This window comes from Diadema antillarum, unplaced genomic scaffold (genome assembly GCF_040938485.1).
Source record: "Diadema antillarum isolate AM-2024a unplaced genomic scaffold, OU_Dant_1.0 seq00001274_RagTag, whole genome shotgun sequence".
In the NCBI taxonomy this organism is placed as follows: Eukaryota; Metazoa; Echinodermata; class Echinoidea; order Diadematoida; family Diadematidae; genus Diadema; species Diadema antillarum.
This window is the reverse complement of record NW_027272055.1, coordinates 1,049,735-1,070,245: the sequence shown is the minus strand read 5'-3', so window position 1 is coordinate 1,070,245 and position 20,511 is coordinate 1,049,735. Positions and strand designations below refer to the sequence as shown.

The 20,511-nt window shown below is 36.1% G+C and overlaps 1 protein-coding gene across 1 annotated transcript; it reads right to left on the bottom strand.

Moving 5' to 3' along the window:
- Nucleotides 1-5,003: 5,003 nt before the first annotated feature.
- Nucleotides 5,004-12,868, bottom strand: LOC139745544 (uncharacterized). The gene is made up of 2 exons (XM_071655935.1): nt 12,835-12,868; nt 5,004-5,329 (listed from the first exon to the last, which is right to left on the bottom strand). The coding sequence occupies exons 1-2, from the start codon at nt 12,866-12,868 to the stop codon at nt 5,004-5,006; spliced, it is 360 nt and encodes a 119-aa protein (XP_071512036.1).
- Nucleotides 12,869-20,511: the final 7,643 nt, after the last annotated feature.

Sequence of the window (20,511 nt, the reverse complement as noted above, 5' to 3'; positions counted from 1 at the left end):
ATTAGTGATTGCGTGAAAGGTGAACTTGCGATACTCAGGTGAGCGCTAGACCCGCGGGTCTCTTGTTCGAATTACATTCGACAGGTATACGTTAATTGTAAATGCACAGAGTACTAGTCTTCTCGGAGCTGTTTTAATAGGTTAGAATGAAATAACTGACTTTAGTAGTGTAATTCTTCTTCTTTTTTGTAGAAAGTAATGATAAGTCTTCATGCACATTTCGGATTTTAGGAGTAAGCACAATTCAAATCACTAACTCATTATTATGAAATTATGCATTAATTTTCTAGATATCTGTATTTCTTGTCATCTGATGCATCGAGTTACATTTTGCAGGGTTATAAATCGAATGAGACACCAATGTAAAAAAGCTGCTCATTTCATTGGTACACCTAAATTTGGGCAGCCCATGTTTCATTCAAATTGAGTTGTGTTCATTATTTCATTGCATCTTTCCTTACCTGTATGATGTGATTCCGATATGAAAATAAAGAAACACACGTTGCCATTGATACATATTAAGCTGCTAGCGTAATATACTGAAAAAAAATATTCGGCGGCAAACCTTTCTTGCTAACCAAACCCAATGACGCTTAAGGTATAATCACTATCACTGATGCCGTTGCCAGGCCAACGACTTAAACACTCATGATGCTTGGCTGCTCCCTTGCCGCTGCCATGGTAACTGTAATTATTGGGACTGACGATGATGTGAACCACTTTTATGAACATTAACTGGCCCCTTGTTCGTTTATTGTGTTATAATCGCTGACATTATGCCTCAATTTGAAACAGGAATTGCCTCAGCAATGTCTTTCGCACATGGTGTCTGATGTCTATCGCGAAGCCGAGGCAGAGGATTGATGGACCGTCACTTGCGCCGAACCATGATAACTACAAAATCTTAAGAACACGATACATCACCAAGCATCGGGATATGAATTGAAAAGTTAATCAGCGTGCCTAATATTAAAGGGGAATTATTCCCAAATATACATGTGAATTGAGTGATTGCAGCAATATTAGAAGAACACATCAGTGAAAGTTTGAGGAAAATCGGACAATCCGTTGAAAAGTTATGAATTTTTTTGAAATTTTTGGTGATGAGACCGCTGGATCAGAAGACTGCTACAGATTATGACATCACATATGGACTACGATATAAAGAAAAATATAAGAAAATTCCAAAAAATATCATTTCATATAAAAAGTACACCATTCCCTGGACTTCTTACTGACTATATATGTCATGGGTAGTATTATTCCCCCTGCTTTCGGAAAGAGGGTCTAATAGTGCTCTTTCAGTACGTATGCTAGAAAAATGAAAAAAAAAATTATGTTCATATTTTCTTTATTTGGTAGTCCATATATGTGATGTCATGATCCGTAGTATCTTCGGGGGGGGGGGGGTGTTGGTGTTTCATTAACGTTTGTCAGCGCTGACAATTTCCTTGGTTTTGATTGGATTAGATGCTCTGGTCACTGACTGTTACTATGGTGATTGTCAGCGCTGACAAACGTTGATGAAACACCCCCCTGATCCACCGGTCTCAGCACCAAAACTTAAAACATTCATAATTTTGTACGGATTGTCCGATTTTCCTCAAACTTTCACTAATGTATTCTACTACTATTGTTCCATTCACTCAACCAACATGTATCTTTTCTTTTTTTTTTTTTGGGGGGGGGGGGGGGGTTAATTCCCCTTTAACTTAAGACAACCTGAGTGTCATTAACACTAGGTACGATCAACAATTTGCAATGCATTATTATTAAAGTAAATTTGAGAATAACGACTTTAACGTTCTAATTCTATATTTGACGATTTATTGGTATGGAATTAAATCATGACTTGGTTTGCAGTTAACTGGTAACATCGTCATCACTGTCAGCTCTTCAAAATGACGGTAAATATATGATTTTGAAAGGGGAAAGACATTGACCACTATAGATACCTCTTGACTATATTATACACATAGGCAAGGTTTCCCTTTCTCCAACATCAACATCAGCTTGATTATGATTATGATCATTATCATCATCATCATCAATCATCATAATTATCATCGTCATCACCATTATCATCATCATCATTAGTAGTCTATCTCCGTCTCCATCTCTCGCTCTCTCTCTCTTTTCCTCTCACACTCTGATGCACTGTATAAGTAACGCTCTCGCCGCTTCTTTTACTCCGACCGTCTAATAATCATATCATAATCATAATCATAATCATCTGAATGTGAAATTTCACCTGCAAAATTTTGTCATAGTTATCAGTTCTCGTTACCCACATTTGTGAGTTGTGTCGATTACACTCTATTTAGTGTCCAAGCAATGAAGTGTGTGATACCTCCTTCAATCAAGTAAGAATTATCAGCATATGGGAATCTACACCCTATATACAAGCAATGCTTCTATGTAGATTCCTCATATTTCACATGTTAAATTGTCTTAAATGCTGTACTTCACAATTCATCCATGCTTTTGTATTGTTATGTTTATGGTTTATTTATTTGTTGAAATGTGGAATATAGAATAATAAAAAACAAAACAAGCAAACAATTATTAGTCAGTTTACTTGTATAAAAAAGTGGAATGATAATACAAAAATTCAACGTGTACTGAAACAGATTAGTGTATAACTTTAAAATTTAACATAGCTTTCCTATTTTCTTATTCATTGAATGTTAAATGGAATATGAATATAATTGTTTCATTTAAATGTCATTGATTAAAATGTAATTGACTTGGGTTTCAATTTCTCCTTGAGATACAAAGCCTTGTGATTGCTCGTCATCTTTGCTAATCTCTTATTAGTGAAGCCATGTCAATCAAAAGTACTTATGGGCCGGGAATGCAGTTCAAATTTTCGTGTTTTTTTTCTTAAGACTCCTAAAAGGTGCAGAATCAATCTGATGACACAGATTCTTGCCGTCGATCGGGTCTTTTGGGGAGGACTTATGTAACGATCTCCGATTCCTCATCGAGTCAAGGGAATGAATATCAAAATCTGTAGGACACATATGCGATCTGTCAGCTTTGCCCGGCAAAGTGACCTATATATAGATCAAGAGGAAAGAGTGAATCAAAATGATTACCTAACTTGCAGTCCCATCCGTTGAGAGCTAGGAAGAGTGACGCCCGTGTTGGGTTTAGGCTTTCCCGGTATACCCATGTTCATGTTGGATCATAACAATTTTTCAGTTTAACAGATGGCTTGGTCAATTTGGTATTTACTTTTATGATTCATAACATCCCGAGGCACTGCGGGGGCGAGAACTCGTTAAGTGTATACAGGGAAACATAGAAGAGAAGAGAGACGAGATAAATGAGAGAATGAGCACGCGTGCCAGCCTGCAGGACGAAATATCACCAGACGTACAACTAATGAGGCATAATTGACAAAGTACATGATCAACGGTCCAAGGATATAAAACGCCAAATAGACTCCCCTCAAAAACAAACAAACAAACAAATAAACAAACACACACACACACACACTCACACACACATACACACACAACAATCTAACAAAAAAAATCGTCGTAAAGACAACGGGGAAAAGAGGAGTCGTTTGCTCCCAAAAAGAGTCCCAATCAGCATTGACAAAACAGGTTTCATATAGCCCTAACAACACCGCATACCACAACATGAACACATGCATCATGTATGTTCTCTATGTTGTCCGAGATCACAGGATGAGTCTGACGCACTTGGGAGTAGAAACTGTTAAATATCTGTCAAAGAGGGCGTCTTCACTTTAAGATATACAGAATCATAATGTAATTCAACAAGAATTCACACAAGCGCAAAGGCAACGAATGATATTTTTTGATAAACAATATGTATTTCAAAATATTTTACAAGAGAATGTACAAATATATCACAAGTTGCACATGAAGCTCGAGAAAGCTTACATTGCTTCCCAAATTTTTGCAATAATAGTGTTTGTGGAACACGGTGCATGTGATTGTAAATGCTTAACTTATTCAGAATGTTAGCACGCGACAAAAACGATTTACGAATGATTTGATGGAAAACCAACGCAAATGGCTGTAAAATGAATCCCCATGAAAAAAGAAAAACCAGTAAAATGTAACATCACGAACCGTGACCTGCACGAATAGTTTAATAACACTCTTCACCATCTAAGAAAATTACAAAAGTTTATAAGTGGATGCTACGAAAAATTGAAAAACACGTAAGTTTTGAGGCAAATAAACGATCGCTTCTCAGGAAGATTACCCGCTGTTACACCTTTCGCATACTTCCAAGATTGTGATAATCATTATTTTGTCGATTCCAAATAGAATTCTTCATCGTTTGGAGTTAAAGCTGTAAAAGTTCCTTTCACATTCAAAAATTGCTGAGTGTCCTGTATAGGGAATAGAGATACATTGTAATGTACCACCTACAAGTACGTACCGTCAGCTGATCGGCCACGTTACGAGTCATATTATTATTTTTTTTGTCTGTTTCCCTTTGATTCAAAATGGTGTTTTTATCTTGAAACCTTTCAGCATGAATCAATACAGAAAAACAACTTTAAACAATGGCATGGTTAACAGGTTTTAATTTCATCGTTGTCCACACTATAAGCCTATGGCTTACAATGTTATCAGGTTAGGCTGGATTAACCCGTTGAGGACTAGCTGATTTTGCTACAGCACATAACCCCATAGACACTTGCTTGAGTATACTCGGGACTCGCTCTCAATGGGTTAAGGAACAAATTAAGGAAAAATTACTGCAGTTCGAAAGTTCAATACATTATTAAATGTTATACTCAACGAGAGTTCGTAGTCACTGTAGTACCGGGGTCCGTTGTCGGTCAATAGTTTTATATTATTTTCCCAGGTCTTGAAGTTGATAGCTTTCCTTTCGTCTGTGGAAGCAAGTTGAAGGTAGAGATTGATAAAATGATATAACTAACGTCGTGAACCAATCCAAAGGCATCTGCAATATTATGATAAAGTAAGAAAATGATGGACAAGGAAGTGACATCAACGCCGTTTGACGAAGTAAAATATTCCGCCTGCTACGACAGCTACTAGTGCGATGACTGCGATGGCGATGCCTGCCTTGGCCCCGTTCCCGACGGCACCTTTGTCCGTCAGACCGCTGGCGCCATTCCCGAAGAGGTTCGGCATGCCGGCACCATCGCTGTTTAAGTCGTTGTCGTTGTCGTTGTCGGATTCTTCGTTGTCGTTGCCGAAGAAGTTGTTGCCGTTCATCTGGCCACCTTGGTCGAGACCGTTCCCCATATTTACGGACGACATCTCCCCGGATGAACCTCCGTTGGATTGGGCCTCAAGGAGAGACATTGATGCTGTAAGAGGAGAGTGAATACAAGATAGGAAGAGATTTAGAAGACAATCTATTAAAGGGATTGTATGGTATTGGTGGAGATGAGAATTGGGCTTTTACCTTTTTGTGAGATACCAAGAAACCACTTATGAAATAGTACAGAGCATATCATATACCATTTTAAGAGAAATTCAAAGCTTATTAGACGAAAATCGGTTTTGGAATTGCTAAGACATCCAAAAAAAACAAAAAAACAAAGTGATCCTAATAAAAGGTGGGTGCCGCTTTTTGTTAGGAATGCTCTTTTTTGGATATCTCAGCCATTGATTTTCATCAAATAAAATATAATGTTGAATCCCTCTTGGAATTACATGCTCTTTCACATTTCATGAGAGGTTTCTCATTATCTCCCCCAAAAAGTATTAGAAACCTGACGTTAAGTCTCAACCAAAACTATACGCTCCCTTTAGATAATTCTACCACAAGTTCTGACAACGATTATGTTTTCGATGAAGGCAATGGCTGCGTCAGGCAGTTAGTTCGTAAGTTAAGCAGATATAATTATTACTATAGTAATAGAAATAACATTCGTTGCACATGAGCACATAACGCAAAGAAGGGCGTCTGACATGAAAAAAAAACACCCTTAAAATAAAAACTTTGGTCTTGTGGGTATAGACTGTTTCCTCTTCATTTGCTTTCACACATTAGGCATGGATGAATTAACTTCCCCTGTCAACGAGGTAAACGGATAGTATGATAAATCAATGCCCTTGATACTTGACGAGGATAAAGAAGGCGATCATCCTGTCGAGAAATTGTGATACGTTGTATTATAGTTTAAATTAGTGACAGCTCCTGTCTTCAAGGAAAATGCAACGTATCAAAAAGTTACAGAAAATGATACACAAACACTTTTCTGGGAGATTATGATTCATTAAACCACTATCATGCATCGTGTAAGCTCGTGTACGAGAAATCAAGCTATAAATGAGAGCGACTATGAGCTTCTTCCTTTCCAGTCGTGTTGTTTTTCTTGACGTCTATAAGTTCTACAAGTTGTGACGAGAGGGGTAGGCTGTCAAGTTAATTGATTTAGTGGACTTGATGCATGCTTGCTCCGGAAATTTGACAAAACTTTTCGCCGCCCACACTGTAGCAACAGTAACTACATTTAGTGGGAGGGGGGGGGGGGCACTGAGAGATCGCTAGTTGTTTAACACGGGTAAACGGGTAAATTAATATGAACCGGTAATTCTGGTTGCAATTCAAAAGGCAATATACCACACTGGTATTGTATGTTACTGAACCTCCAAATGCAAATATACGTGAAACTAAGCTCGCAAAATCACATAAAGCCAAATTTATCACCCAAAGTTATACAATTATATGTTGTAGAGCTACGTTGACAGAAAATTCTTCCACTCATTAAACAACACGTTGAAAACTTATAGTTCACGTGAAATACTTCTGTTTATCTACATCTAAACAGAGATTTAAACACTTTAAAGGACAAGTTCACCTTCATAAACATAAGGATTGAGAGAATGTAGCAATATTAGTAGAACACATCATTGAAAGTTTGAGGAAAATCAGACAATCCGTTCAAAAGTTATGAATTTTTGAAGTTTTTGTGCAGTACCCGCTGGAGGAGAAGACTACTGCAGTGTATGAATAACTTACATGTCACATGCGTACAACTATATAAGGAAAATATAAAGAGAAATTCACAAAATTCCATCTTTTGAAAAAAGTACACATTCCCCTGACTCGTTACCGATAAATGTTATGGGTAATATTATTCCCCCTGCCTTTAGAAAGAGGCAAGTCAATTGCTCTTTTATTATGCGAAAAAAGTGAAAATATGTTGAATTTTCTTTTATATTTTCTTTATACTGTTGTACGCATATGACTCACAAGCTGTAGTAGTCTCCTCATCCAGCGGTTCCAACACAAAAATTTAAAAAATTCATAACTTTTGCATCGATTGTCCAATTTTCCTCAAACTTTCACTGATGTGTTCTACTAATATTGTTGCATTTTCTCAATCCTTATGTTTATGAAGGTGAACTTGTCCTTTAAAATCTTGTATCATCAGTCTTTGCTCTTTCCAAGTCGTCAACCTGTTGCTGTCCAGTGGCAGTGCATTTGGGGGATCTAGGTATTATATGGTTAACTCAGGATTTCCTGTGGTTTAAAACCCTTAATCGAAAATGAGGCCACATGAGGCCCCCACTGCTCTGTCGCATCGTATCGCAGGTTTGATGGAGCTGAAATCAGGTCACCAATTTCTGCACCAGCCTGATATTCTACAATATTTTCATCGTTTCATCTTTTAGGTTTATAATCAATCTATATCAAATATATATATACATATAGTATGCATGAACGTAATAGGGCCTCCTCATCTTGTTCATAATATGCATATTTCAAATAATACATGATGATCAGTAATTTTGGGGTATATAATATACTTTCCTTTTTTTTTCAACTCATCATAGACATAATGCAACTATTTAGCCAGTTACCAAGTATGAAAAAGAATATCGTTTATAATATTGTGTATACATAAACACAGTACCACAATCATTGAAATGTGAACATATGTATGTATGCGCGGGAGATTTTGGTAGCAACCACTTGTGAAAACGCAAATGAAAGCGCTTAAACTAAAATTCTGATAAATCAATAAATTACAAACTTGGTCACAGGCCATCGGAGGTAAGTTCTGAAATTTGTTACTGCGATTTAAAAAAGAATAGTGTCAAACAGTCTTTGGCATAACTTCATTATTATACTTAATGTGTCTGGTTTTGTGTTTTAATCTATTTTGTATACTGAAGAAACGCTTGTAACTGTATAACGTGCATATTGAGCAAACAACTGTAACAAAAGACTACGAAACCAATGCCATTGAAACCACTGAAACCAAGACTAGGCAAGGAGGACAAGTGCCTATATAGCCTTGCCTATTAGGGATAACAACAACCGCTGGCAGCTAGAGGACTCGAAACAATGACCTCAAGGATGAGATTCAGTAGTCTCATCCACTGGGCCACAGAGGTTTCATGTCACGGGAGCATTTTGGCTTGAGCGCCAATAATGGAAAAGGCCATATTAATCTCATCATATCTGTAATTTACGGAGGTCGAGAAGTTTGAGTAGACCTAATTAGCTATCAGGATGACACTAGGCTACACCGTAAGCCATTACTTTGATCCCGTCAACAGGTGATATTATGTAGGCGGCGGTTTTTTGGTCACCGCGCAGCTTGTACTGCAGCTTTTACAATCTAAGCATACACTGCGACACGAAACTTTTGGTGTAACGGGATTCTCTATTATTAAGAAGTCGAATTAATGTGAAGAAATGGTATGTTTTATGCACGTATGTACATATCTACTTCAAAAGCTCTCTGTCGCTCTATATGTATTTTGTATAATAGATGTTGTTTACTAACTCACATTATCTGATTATGCTAATGAATAGTACACATAATAATCTGTATTTTTTTCACTATATTCCGAGATACGTTTAATAGTTTTGGTACATAAAAGTCGATTCGTTATTTTTGATTCAGAAAAAGGCCTTGCGGATTATAAATCGTGCACATTTTTTGGATCATACAGATGAATTGTTTGTTTCCAGTAAATTACTAAAAGTTTCTGATTTGTATTTGTATCACGTTGGAATTTTTATGTATAAGTTGAGTATTGGCGATCTTCCTAGATTATTTTCCTCAATGTTTGTTAAAAACAGTGAAATTCATAATTACCCTACAAGACAAAGTGGATCATATCACTTTTCCCCCGTTCGTACAGTTCTAGCCCTTAAGACAATTACTTCTACCGGTCCTTCTTTCTGGAATGAGTTAGATTCTGCTCGGCTGCAATCAAGTTCTCTAAGTTCCTTTAAGCAAAATCTAAAAGCCAATTTTTAAAAATCTTATGTATAGTTACTTGCTGTGACCATTTTGATATATCTGTTCTTATTCTCAATGATGTCTCGCTCGGGTGTCTTTATTTGACTTCATTTGATCACATTTCTTTGACCAATAGTGCAATTTTATGGAGCATTGAATCCCTGAGTTTTACCTTGACCATCGTAAACTATTTTGTACATTCTGTAGAGTTTATTATTATCTCGACATACCGATTTTCGCTTGTGTTTCGTCATCTTTCGTAATTAGCATGTTGTACTAAACGCTTATATTGTTTCTTTGGAACCTACGTTCTACAAGCATTGCTTTTTAGTAGGTTCCTCATATTTACACATCATTTTATTACATGTCCTTATACATTTGTGAAATTTTGTCTAAAATTGAATGTTGTGTTATACATATTTTACTCCGAAATCAAATGGGATATGAAGCCTGAATATGGAATGTGGAATATGGAACTTGAATTAAAAAAAAGAAAGAAAAAAAGTACACAATCTTGTTTCGGGGCAAAAGATGCACACACACACACACACACACACACCCACCCACAGTAGATCACACGCACACACACAACGTTTGTATGCAGTAGGTATATCATGTCGAGTAAAGACACTCAATAGAGAATGTAATCACCACCCTAGCTTTATAGTTCATATCATTTTCTATTTCCGGAAGACTTGGGACAGAATGCTAAAGTTTATAATCGCATGATAGCAAAAATAGGAAAAAGAAATGGAGATAAGATAGAGGAAGAAAGAAAGGAAACGAGAGAAAGGGCCGAGCCGAAAAACAGCAAAAAGGTAAGGAGAACTCTTGTTTCATAGGCCACCTGTTGGCAGTATGCTGTTTGTCACTTTTTCTTTTTAGCTCAATCATGTAGCCACAGGCAACAGTATTTTGAAACTGCCTTTGAGCTGCCTATTTTAAGACTTTGGGGTCTATATTTACGCCACTTCTATTACGCGTGCCAACAAAAATTTTCCTGGAAGTCTATTACAGGACGAGTTTACGACACGTCATGCTCATCTCGTGCCACTTGTTTACCTGTGATAGAATTAAAAAAAAAAGAACAGCCAGAAGGATCTGCACTATCTCTCTGCCATTTCTGTTGAGTACACGCTCATGCACTATAGTCTCTCCCATGGTTTACGTCCGTTTTAATAAGCTGCCTACTTTGATTTTGGCTTGGGCCCACATTCAGATATTGCCCGTATCGTCCTTCTGTCGAGCTATTTAGACATTTATAATGCTATTTTTGCTTATGATCTCAACTTTTAGTCGGCATTGTTCCTTGCACGATATCCTTTGCTTCCTTTTCCCCAGGTATTCCCCTCCCCCCTCCCCCCGTTGCTTGGGGGACTTGGCAGCGCTTCTCAACTGCATGTCGGAAATGCACTAAAACTAAAAATATTATGTCAAACTCTTCTTACTCATACAACCTCCTACACATTTACATCAAGGTTTTTGCTATACTAGTTATAATCTAAGCTATATCTTATTATTACTTTGTGCATGAATGTTCTTTTAATAAAGTTGTTAGGATTTTTAAGAACATTTTTGTCACCATCTCTTCACAAAGTGGTTGATGTTTTCAACAATAGTTCCAATTAAAGAAAGATTCATGTATACTGAATGTTGCCAGGGAAATGTCAGAGGTTACATACTAGAAATACTACAATACTAATGTTGATATGATAGTATTGTATTCATGTTTTGTTGAAACTTAGGTGATTCAAAGTTGCTTAAAATACTATGTACTCATGTAAGCGTTATGTGTGTTACTTTGTATTACTTTTTATGGAAGTAAAATCATTTTGAATTGAATTTGAAAACATACATAGATTGAAAATGAATTGATTAATCCCTGTTATATTCCCCTTATATGCCCTTTATTCCTGTGATATTGCAGATGTGATTTTTTTTACGCCAAATGAATGCCATCCTTCCATTCAAAGCACGCAGCCGGTATTGTCTAGGTCCTTGGATAATATTATGTTGCCCGTATTTTTAATCAATCACCGATGAAAATTATCGTAGTAGGTAAACAGCAAGAATATTGCATGAAAATGATAAAACGGGGGAAGCACTCTTTTTCTATATCACTGTCATTCCATCCATGCTTGAAGTCAAACTCTTACACATTATAGGATAAAGGAAGAAAGAGGAAGAGAGAAACCACCCATATCAATTTCAAATTTACAGTAGTTAACTTGAAAAAATACACGTTTTCATTGTTTTCTAAAACATTTTACGGACACTCTTATAGTACCGACACCTTCGATATGAAGGGGCCTTAACAAACTTCATACAATACTGTTATGATGGCTTAAAGGGAAATGAAGTAAAAAAAGAAATAGGTCATATTATGTGGAGTGAGTGAACACATCAGCGAAAGTTTGAGGAAAATCGGATAATCCTTTCAAAAGTTATGAATCTTTAAAGTTTCATGCCGCCATCGCTGGATGAGAAGATTACTAAGATTACTCTCACTAAATTTTATGAAGAACGATATAAAGAAAATACAGCAAAAATTCCATAGAATTCATTTAAAAAATGAAAAGAAAGCATTCCCTCGACTTGCTACTGATCATCTCCAGTAATATGATTTCCCCTGCTTTCTAAAAGAGATTAATCAAGTGCTCTTTCGTTAACGCTATATATATCATAGAAAAGTGAAAGAAATAGTGCAACCGCTTCACGATATAATATATTTGCGATGCTGGAACATGCCCAAAAGTCACGAAAAAGGTTGCAAGCTCCAATGTATGCTTTTGAGTTGTAATTGTTATTTGTGACCTGTTGCTTAACCTACTGTATTTAGCGAACTTCCCTTGACTAACTCTATATGCATATTGAATATTATTACTTTTGGCAATTTTGCAGCTCCTCTCTCGATCTTCAAGATATTGCCTTCGTTTTGATAGATGGGCAGCATCAAAATAAAATGCAACTTTCATAGTAGTATAGTGCGTTGATTATATCTGCACGTTGTCGTCTCTACCGGATTTGATTTGATTTGATTGCTGCATTTTCAGATGATAAACATGTTACAAATACATCTTCTAAATATAATTATACGATGAAAAATATCAAGTATGCCTATCAAACAATACAATATACTAATGGAAAGTAATAAATCATTAAAACAAATCATTACAAAGAAATGTATTGTGCTATCTGAAGCGGAAACGTGAGTTTGATCGTGGCTATAGATAATGTTTTAATGGCATTTCACTAATAACGTCAAATAAGAGCATCATAGCTCAAAATTACACACAATGGGATGGGAAACAGTCATGTTTGGATAAATTCTGCATCGTATTGTGACTCAGAGTTCCGCAGTATAAGGACGAATCAAAATAGATTTTAAAAGCTATCAAAGAGTTTTAAAACAGACAACCAATCTCTCTTTCATAAGCTTGTCATTGCTAAATCTTAACGACCATTATGGACTAATTTCCCACGCAAAGATGACCCACGGAGTTTTAACATCGGATAAAGAGATATAATAAAAAATACTTTCAACAACAACAAGGAAAATTAATGGAGCACAAATCAGTCCACATAGGGGATGTCAAACAACTTACCAAAGATGCAGACAAATGCCAGGAATGCCTTCATATTTGAGATGGAATTATTGACCGTGGACGGGTAAAGTTGCAGAGAAACGAAAATGTCCGTATCTTAACGCAAGTACCAAGGAAGTGAGTTTCAAAAATGATCCACTAGTGTTTATATATAGCTGGCTCCTATCTTGCCCGTCCTCACCACGAATATTTATGTCTCATGAGATTCGATGACATACGGCATAAATGTCGCTAACACTTGTTGACCACCACAGCCGCTTGGCGAACCTCTCCTGGTTAGTTTAGATATAGAATATCCGTTGGTTATGCAAGTGATCTGTGGCTATAAGCAGGTCAAGGTCCACACGTGATTTGTGACGTCATATCCGGTTCTTGCCCCCCTCTCAAAAGCCTCAAATTATTAGTCATTTCAAAAGTTTGCATGTATTTTCCGATATACCTTTATCATGATGATATAATTATAAGAAATATATTCCACTCCAAGGCGCTTAAATTGGAATTCTGCCTGCTTATATAGATTTGGTTGAGATGGGGCTTCAGGTTTCCAACTTTTTGTGAGAAAATGAGAAGTCTCTTATAAGATATGAAAGAGCATATAATTCCCAGAGGAATTCAAACTTTATTAGATGAAAATTGGTCTTGAAATGACTGAGATATCCAAACAAAGCCATCCAAATAAAAGGTGGGACCAAATCTTTCATTATAGGTTTGCTTTGTTTTACTTTATTTTTTGATAACTCAGCCATTCCCAAACCGATTTTCACCAAATAGACTTTGAATTCCTCTTGCATATATGTTCTTTGATATTTCATAAGTTGTTTCTACTGATCTTGCAAAAAGTTAAAAGATGTACCCCCATCTAAACCAAAACTAAACCCCCCTTTAACTCCTACGTGTCTGTTTGTGAATAGATAACAGTAAAATGATATCTTAGGCGTAACGTAACGAGAAAGTCTAAAATGCTGTGTTATTGATAGGAAAACAATTTTCGTCACTTATGGAAATTAATCTATTGATTATAAAGTGTATATCACAAAGTGTATAAATCCTACAAATCCTTTCATTGAAGGATAATGATATTCACACGCCAATATTAACAAGTTTGCGGCGAATGTCATCTCCAAGAAACTTTATGATATTCCAGATTGATGACGAGTTTAATCAAAGCACATCTTTTGTTGAGACTCTCTGAAAGCAGATTTTAAACGTGTATAGATGTCTGCAACATTATTCATGACCTTTTTTCTTTAATATGTTTTTCCAGATTTTCCTGACTCTCCAGATCACTTTCACCGAAGTAGGATCATTCCATCATTCATAGGGAAAAGCGCTAAAAATATTCAAGGGTATGAATAATTATGCTGTCAACTGCACACACACACACACACACACACACACACACATACACACACACACACACATACACACACACACACACAACACACACACACACACACACACACAAACATATATATAATTGTATTCTCTCATGGTATTATCCTGTACTATCTAATATGACAACTTTCCTTGTCCTCTTTCCTTTTGCACGTTCTCTTATACCCTGTAGCGTCTTTCTTTTCAGTCTTTGTTTGTGATGTGTATTTTGTTGTGATTATGATCATACATTGAATATATCTGGTTTTTTTAGATTAACCTTGGAAGTTTGTTCTTAGCCTATACTGGCTCCTCCACTTTCTAAATATACTATATTTATATTAGGTATATACTCCATTTTGGGTATAACCTCCGTTTTGCACAATCATGTTCATAATAGTCATTATGCTTGTATATGCTTTTATGTGTATAATTGTGTTTTATCAGATTTGTGGAAAATAAACTTACTTGAATTGTATCTATTCTTGATGAAGTTCTTTGCGATGAAAACATCTCGACTGTTTACATGCTAGAGTGGGGAAGATTTTCTTTTATATAGAACGTTGAGATGCTCCTTAATGCTGCATAGCGCATTGCATATTCCTTTTGCTTTGATGTTGATACAAATAGATGCTGATAAACTTGTGGTATTTGCACGTTTAGAGAAACATTTGAACAAAACAACTAGCCTTCAGTGATTTAAAAAATGCAATGGCACTAATTGACAAACTTACATAACTTGTTAAAGTACATCCTGATGATAATCTCTTGACCACACCGCTCCACTTTTCAAAAAATTGAATACTCTCACTCTGTCTGACAGTGTCTTAGTCAAACTTGGTCTTTTTATGTATAAATACTCGAATGCAATTTTACCTGACATTTTTGATGGTTCTTTTACACTGAATTGTGCATTACATAACATTGAAATTCGAAATAAGGATAACATTGTGTTGCCATTTTGTCGTTTGAGCATAAAGCAAAAAAAAAAAATCTGTTTTATATAAAGGTGCTAAGTTTTGGAATGATTTGGATTCAATTTTTAAGAATGTATCCACTCAAAGTGCTTTTAAGTCTAGATATAAACAATATCTTTTAAATGCCTATTGAATTGTATCAGCCCATCTTTGTTAGTCTTGTTCTGTCTGTTTGTTTTATTTGTGTAATGTAGTAGCATATGTCTTTTATTTCATCTTATTTGTCTATGTTATCTGTAACTGTCATTAAGTAATCTGAATGTAACTCTGAATTTGCATTTGCATGTATATTCTTATGTATCCAACTCTCCTAAAGGGGATCACTTGTCTCAAGCCTTTGGCTTTCTTTGTGAACTCCCCGACACATTTTACTCTGTATATATTTCCATTTTTATGATTATCAATAAAGTGAATTGAAAGTAAAAAAAAATATATATATTGTAACTTATTATAGCGAAACGTAACAAAGTGGGAGTTGACATCGCGAGGTCATGTACCCCATCACAATGAATTACATGATTAGTATCTCATTGTGCGGATTCGAATGATAATGATAACCTGAATGTGTTTTCAGGATATCATATCAGTTACCGGAGTTCTTTTTTAAAGGATAATTAAGGATGACATGCCGTAGAACTTTAGATACATCATAGCAATTTTAAAGGGATGGTACAGTATTGATGGAGATGAGAATTGGGCTTTAACTTTTTGCGAGATACCAAGAAAACATTTATGAAATAGTACAGAGCATACCATTTTAAGAGGAATTCAAAGTTTATTTGATGAAAATCGGGTTTGGAATGACTAAACATTCAAAAACAAAGTAAAACAAAAGCGATCGTAATAAAAGGTGGGTCCCACACTTTATTGGAATCGCTCTGTTTTGGATATCTCAGCCATTTCAAAACCAATTTTCATCAAATAAACGTTGAATTCCTCATGGAATTATACTAGTATACTCTTTCATAATTATTTCATAAAAGGTTTCTCATAATCTCATCAAAAAAAAAAATGAAGAGTTTGTTTGCAAAAATCGATAAGTCCATTTTTGAAGATTTTGAAGTACGGTCTCTGTCATAAAGTACAAAATAATACCTTTTAAATGATATATTGGTCACTACATATAAATGTACAATTTTGAAGTTATGGTCAAAAGAAGCAAACATTTTCTTATTATTCTCTTTACTTTTCTTGACCTTTAATCGCAAATATCTCCATTTGGCAAATATGGACTTATCGGTTTTTGCAAACAAACTCTTCAAATGTTAGAAACCTGAAATTAGGTCTCAACCAGAACTATACGATCCCTTTAATTTCTATCACCAGCAGATGACCATCCAAACATAGGAGGTAAAAAGGCATAACTTCGTAGCTGAGTGCTGGTATATTTTAGGCATACATCCAAGAATATCTTCGCCAGTTGCTCTGAATCCATCGCGAATTAACGGACTCGCTGGCAACGCCTATATCGACACTCAGGAAGGACTTTGGCCGCCAAAGTCGTTAATATACACAAAACTATTTTTCCCCTTTTAAGCCACAGAAGTCATGAGGAATATGTGACACGTCAGTTTCTCTGAGATCCAATGAATATACCATTCGAGCGATGCAGCAAAAAGTATAAACAAAACAATGTAATTATAACTTGTGCGAGATTGAATCAATCATCAGCCATGGCATAATTGTTCCATTTTTTGTTTTCTGTATGAAAAATTTATTGACCTTATTGGCAATGACTCTCTTTCCCCAAACATCATTTGAATATAGGTTTCAATGTGAATACAAATAGTCATATAGCAGCATGTAGCATACATCCCTGACCAGATATGACAATTGCCTATATGCAAGCGTGAGTATTATCGTAATCCTTCAACGTTCAATGACATTACGTTCGAAGTTCTCCTGGTATGTTCCTAGAACATAATGCTGAAGTAGACCTACAGTGACTATAATATTTGCGTTAAGAATCATGCGATTAAGTATGAACTGGGTGCGATGAGGGTACTGCTATAAAGGATGTCATTATTTTCGTGTAAACTGGGTGTTAACCTCTATTTAAAGATAAAGCCTTAAAAAACAACAACAACCCGAACGTTTCCAGTTAAAACTCGTGGTCAGACGCAACTGGATTTTTTCTAAAACAGTGCATACCCACCTTTTTATCTTTCTTATTTTTTTTTTGCTCGCAATGTTTTCATGCATTCTTAATCGGAAAATAAAATTTGTCCGTAGAAATACAATTTGTTAGAACCAATTTTCACTTGTAGTCTGTGTATAAGGTTTACCTTTACTGGTTTAGGACCTAATAAGAAATCAGTTCTGTACCAAGCGCAAGGTTTGTATGATTCTGTAAATGTATTCCACGATGTCTTCCTTCCTCTTGCTCAATTGACGGCAATCGTAATTAAGCTTTCGTTGCCAACTGATTGACTCCACACTAAATATGCTACAAACCCGCTTGCTCGGGTAAAAATCTGCCCTTATCATTTTCAACATTTTCGATAATGTTCCCTCCAGAGGCCTGGTCTAATATATACATTAGACATATCATTCTTGATTGTCATAGGCATTGAATATTTTGTCCATGCATTTCTTCATCAAAAGTATGTTTATTGTCTCATTGTAAACAAAATAGAGACGTGCATTTAAATCTCATTTGGATATGTAAAAGTAACATTGTACTTTACTTTGTTGCAATTGTCATATTATTGTATACTTTCGTCGGAAATGAAATAAAGTGAAATGAAATGAAATATAGGTCTAGATGTGCGCCAATGAACAACAACAATAGCAACGGCAGTCATTTTCTTTACACTGCGATGTTACACAGTTGTACATATTACTCAACCTACTTTGAAATGTTTTCAATTTGTTATTCTTTTTTACTTTCATTGGATTATACATTGGATTATCATTTTGTTCTACATATTTATAAGGGCCCGTTGTATTAGTACCCTTTCCCAACTATCATGGCACAGCATTATACTGCTAGGTTAGCTCATTCATTTTAAGCACATCAATTTTTCTGCAAATTCCTTGATCATTAATAATATACTTCACGTCCCTGTAATCCTATCTTTCATTTTACAAGAGGATATACCCCCTACATTTTGTAGTCGATCTCTAAATTACTTTCCACTCCGACACCTGTCCGACAAACAGATGCAAACTTGTCACTTAAGATCCCTGCCGTATAAGTCAATAATTTAACTTATCATGAATATTCACTAAAAGTGGGGTAGATTATTGGAGTAATTACAATTTATAAGTGTATAAAATACATTAAGTTCATTCAATACAAAGCAAGATCCTTGTAGATGAACATGAGAAAGACCTTGGAGTGACCTTTGATTCTGCACTTTCGTTCTCTGAACACGTCGCTGAGATAACCAAAAGAGCCAATCCCAAGCTTGGCATTCTGAAAAGATCCTTTTCCAGCCTGAATGTAAGAGGATGGCTCAAGCTCTACAAGTGTATCATCAGACCCACACTAGAATATTGCAACTTGGTATGGTGTCCAATGTTAAAAAAAGAAAAAAAGATGAGCATTTGTTAGAGAGAGTGCAGCAAAGAGCCACACGTTAACTTCCACATCTTCACCACCTGGAATATCCAGACAGACTGAAAGCCCTGAGTTTGGAGACTCTCGCATACAGGAGACAAAGAGCAGAGGTTCTACAAAATAATCTATAAGATCATGAACGGGATTGACCACCTAGATGTACACAATTTTTTTTTTCCAATTGATGGATAGCTGCAGAACCAGAGGCCACAGCATGAAAGTCAGAAAACCAAGATCCAGATATATGTTGCGTCACAAGTCCTCTGTTCGCAGTTGTAACAACTGGAACTCCTTGCCAGACGCAGCTGTCAGAGCAACAAGTGTAAACCAATTCAAAACTATCCTCGAGAAACACTGGAACAGCCATCCCCTAAAGTACAGCCCATATCAGAGGGATAGTGAAACCTGGAGGGGCAAATAAGCAACGATTTACGTCTCTACATATCCAAGTAAACTTACAAGTAATACATTGAGCGCACTGTGCAGTTAGTTTACCAAATTTTGCTGCATAAAGGATCACCTTTTGAGGATATGTTTTATTGAAATTAGTCAATATCAGCATGTATGATTGTGATAAAAGACAAAGGGAGCTCAGTAGATGGAGAGGGGGAAGTCAACAGAAGTCATCAAAATCAGATGTACGTAGCATGGGGCCGTTTTCGAATTCAGAGTTTCACATGCTTTCAAGAAAAGAAATATTCACCAGGGCCGGCGCAGTGTTTTCAAAAGTGTGGGGGACTTCCGGGTTTCATGAGCTAACAAGCAAAAAAAAAAAAAAAAAAGGTCCTCAGCTCATCTCTCCCCGTCCACTTCATCTATTTCTATTTTAGTGCCACTTACGTATACTTCCGGGTTGAAAAAAGTGTGGGGGCCCAAAGTGATGACACCTTATGTATTCCTTTGTATGGTGCACAAAAAGTGTGGGGGCCCGAGCCCCCACGGCCCCCACGGCTGCGCCGGCCCTGTTCACAACCACATGATATGCACATTAGGTGAGCAATGAAGCGATGTCACCTCAGAATTCTCCCTTCGTCTTATTTTTTTTTAAATAGAAACATGTTTATTGCTCGTTTCCTAAAAACAGCATGACCTTTCCTTCAAGGTCATCAGTTTTAAGTATGATTATACATCTCCAAAACTTGATGCCAAGGATCTAACTCTCTATGTTATTTTCTATTTCAATCTCTACATCTCATTCTATGAATCATCGATTCTGATTGGTCAAAGGTGCAGTCAATATTTTTCGCTATACTTAACTCACATAATGCTGCCCGGCAATCAGATTTAAGTATATCTTGCGCCCCTATATCTATTTGTGCACTATGAATTCATAAAATTTACGTAATTTGTCTGACCGGTAGCACGACATTGAATAATTTCAATGTTTTAATTTAGCATAAATATATTATTTTAGTGGGATGAGATAAAACAAATGTTTCTTTTCCGGTTACGGATAAAACTATTTGCCCTCGGTGTTTTCTCAACAGTGCTATTATCCCCCGAGACGAAGTTGAGGGGCGTAGTAGCACTATTGATAAAAATTCTGTGGGCAAATAATTTTAACCTTACCCCTCGAAGCGGTCGATATTATCATGACCATTGTATAATTATCATAAAGAATGACAATGACTTTAAGATTTGTTTGCAGGTCAATAGACAATATTTATGAGCAGACGACGTAACCTCTTCTACTTTATGTGATTGGTTCCTTATCCTTACTTGCAATTCAAATGAAACTTGTACCGTTTTGTTGGTGTGGTTTTT

Coding starts and splice junctions, on each gene's coding strand:
- LOC139745544 (XM_071655935.1), bottom strand. CDS start 12,868: ATGAAGGCATTCCTGGCATTTGTCTGCATCTTTG. Junction 5,330..12,834: donor GGCATTTGTCTGCATCTTTG/GTAAGTTGTTTG, acceptor CTCCTCTTACAG/CATCAATGTCTCTCCTTGAG.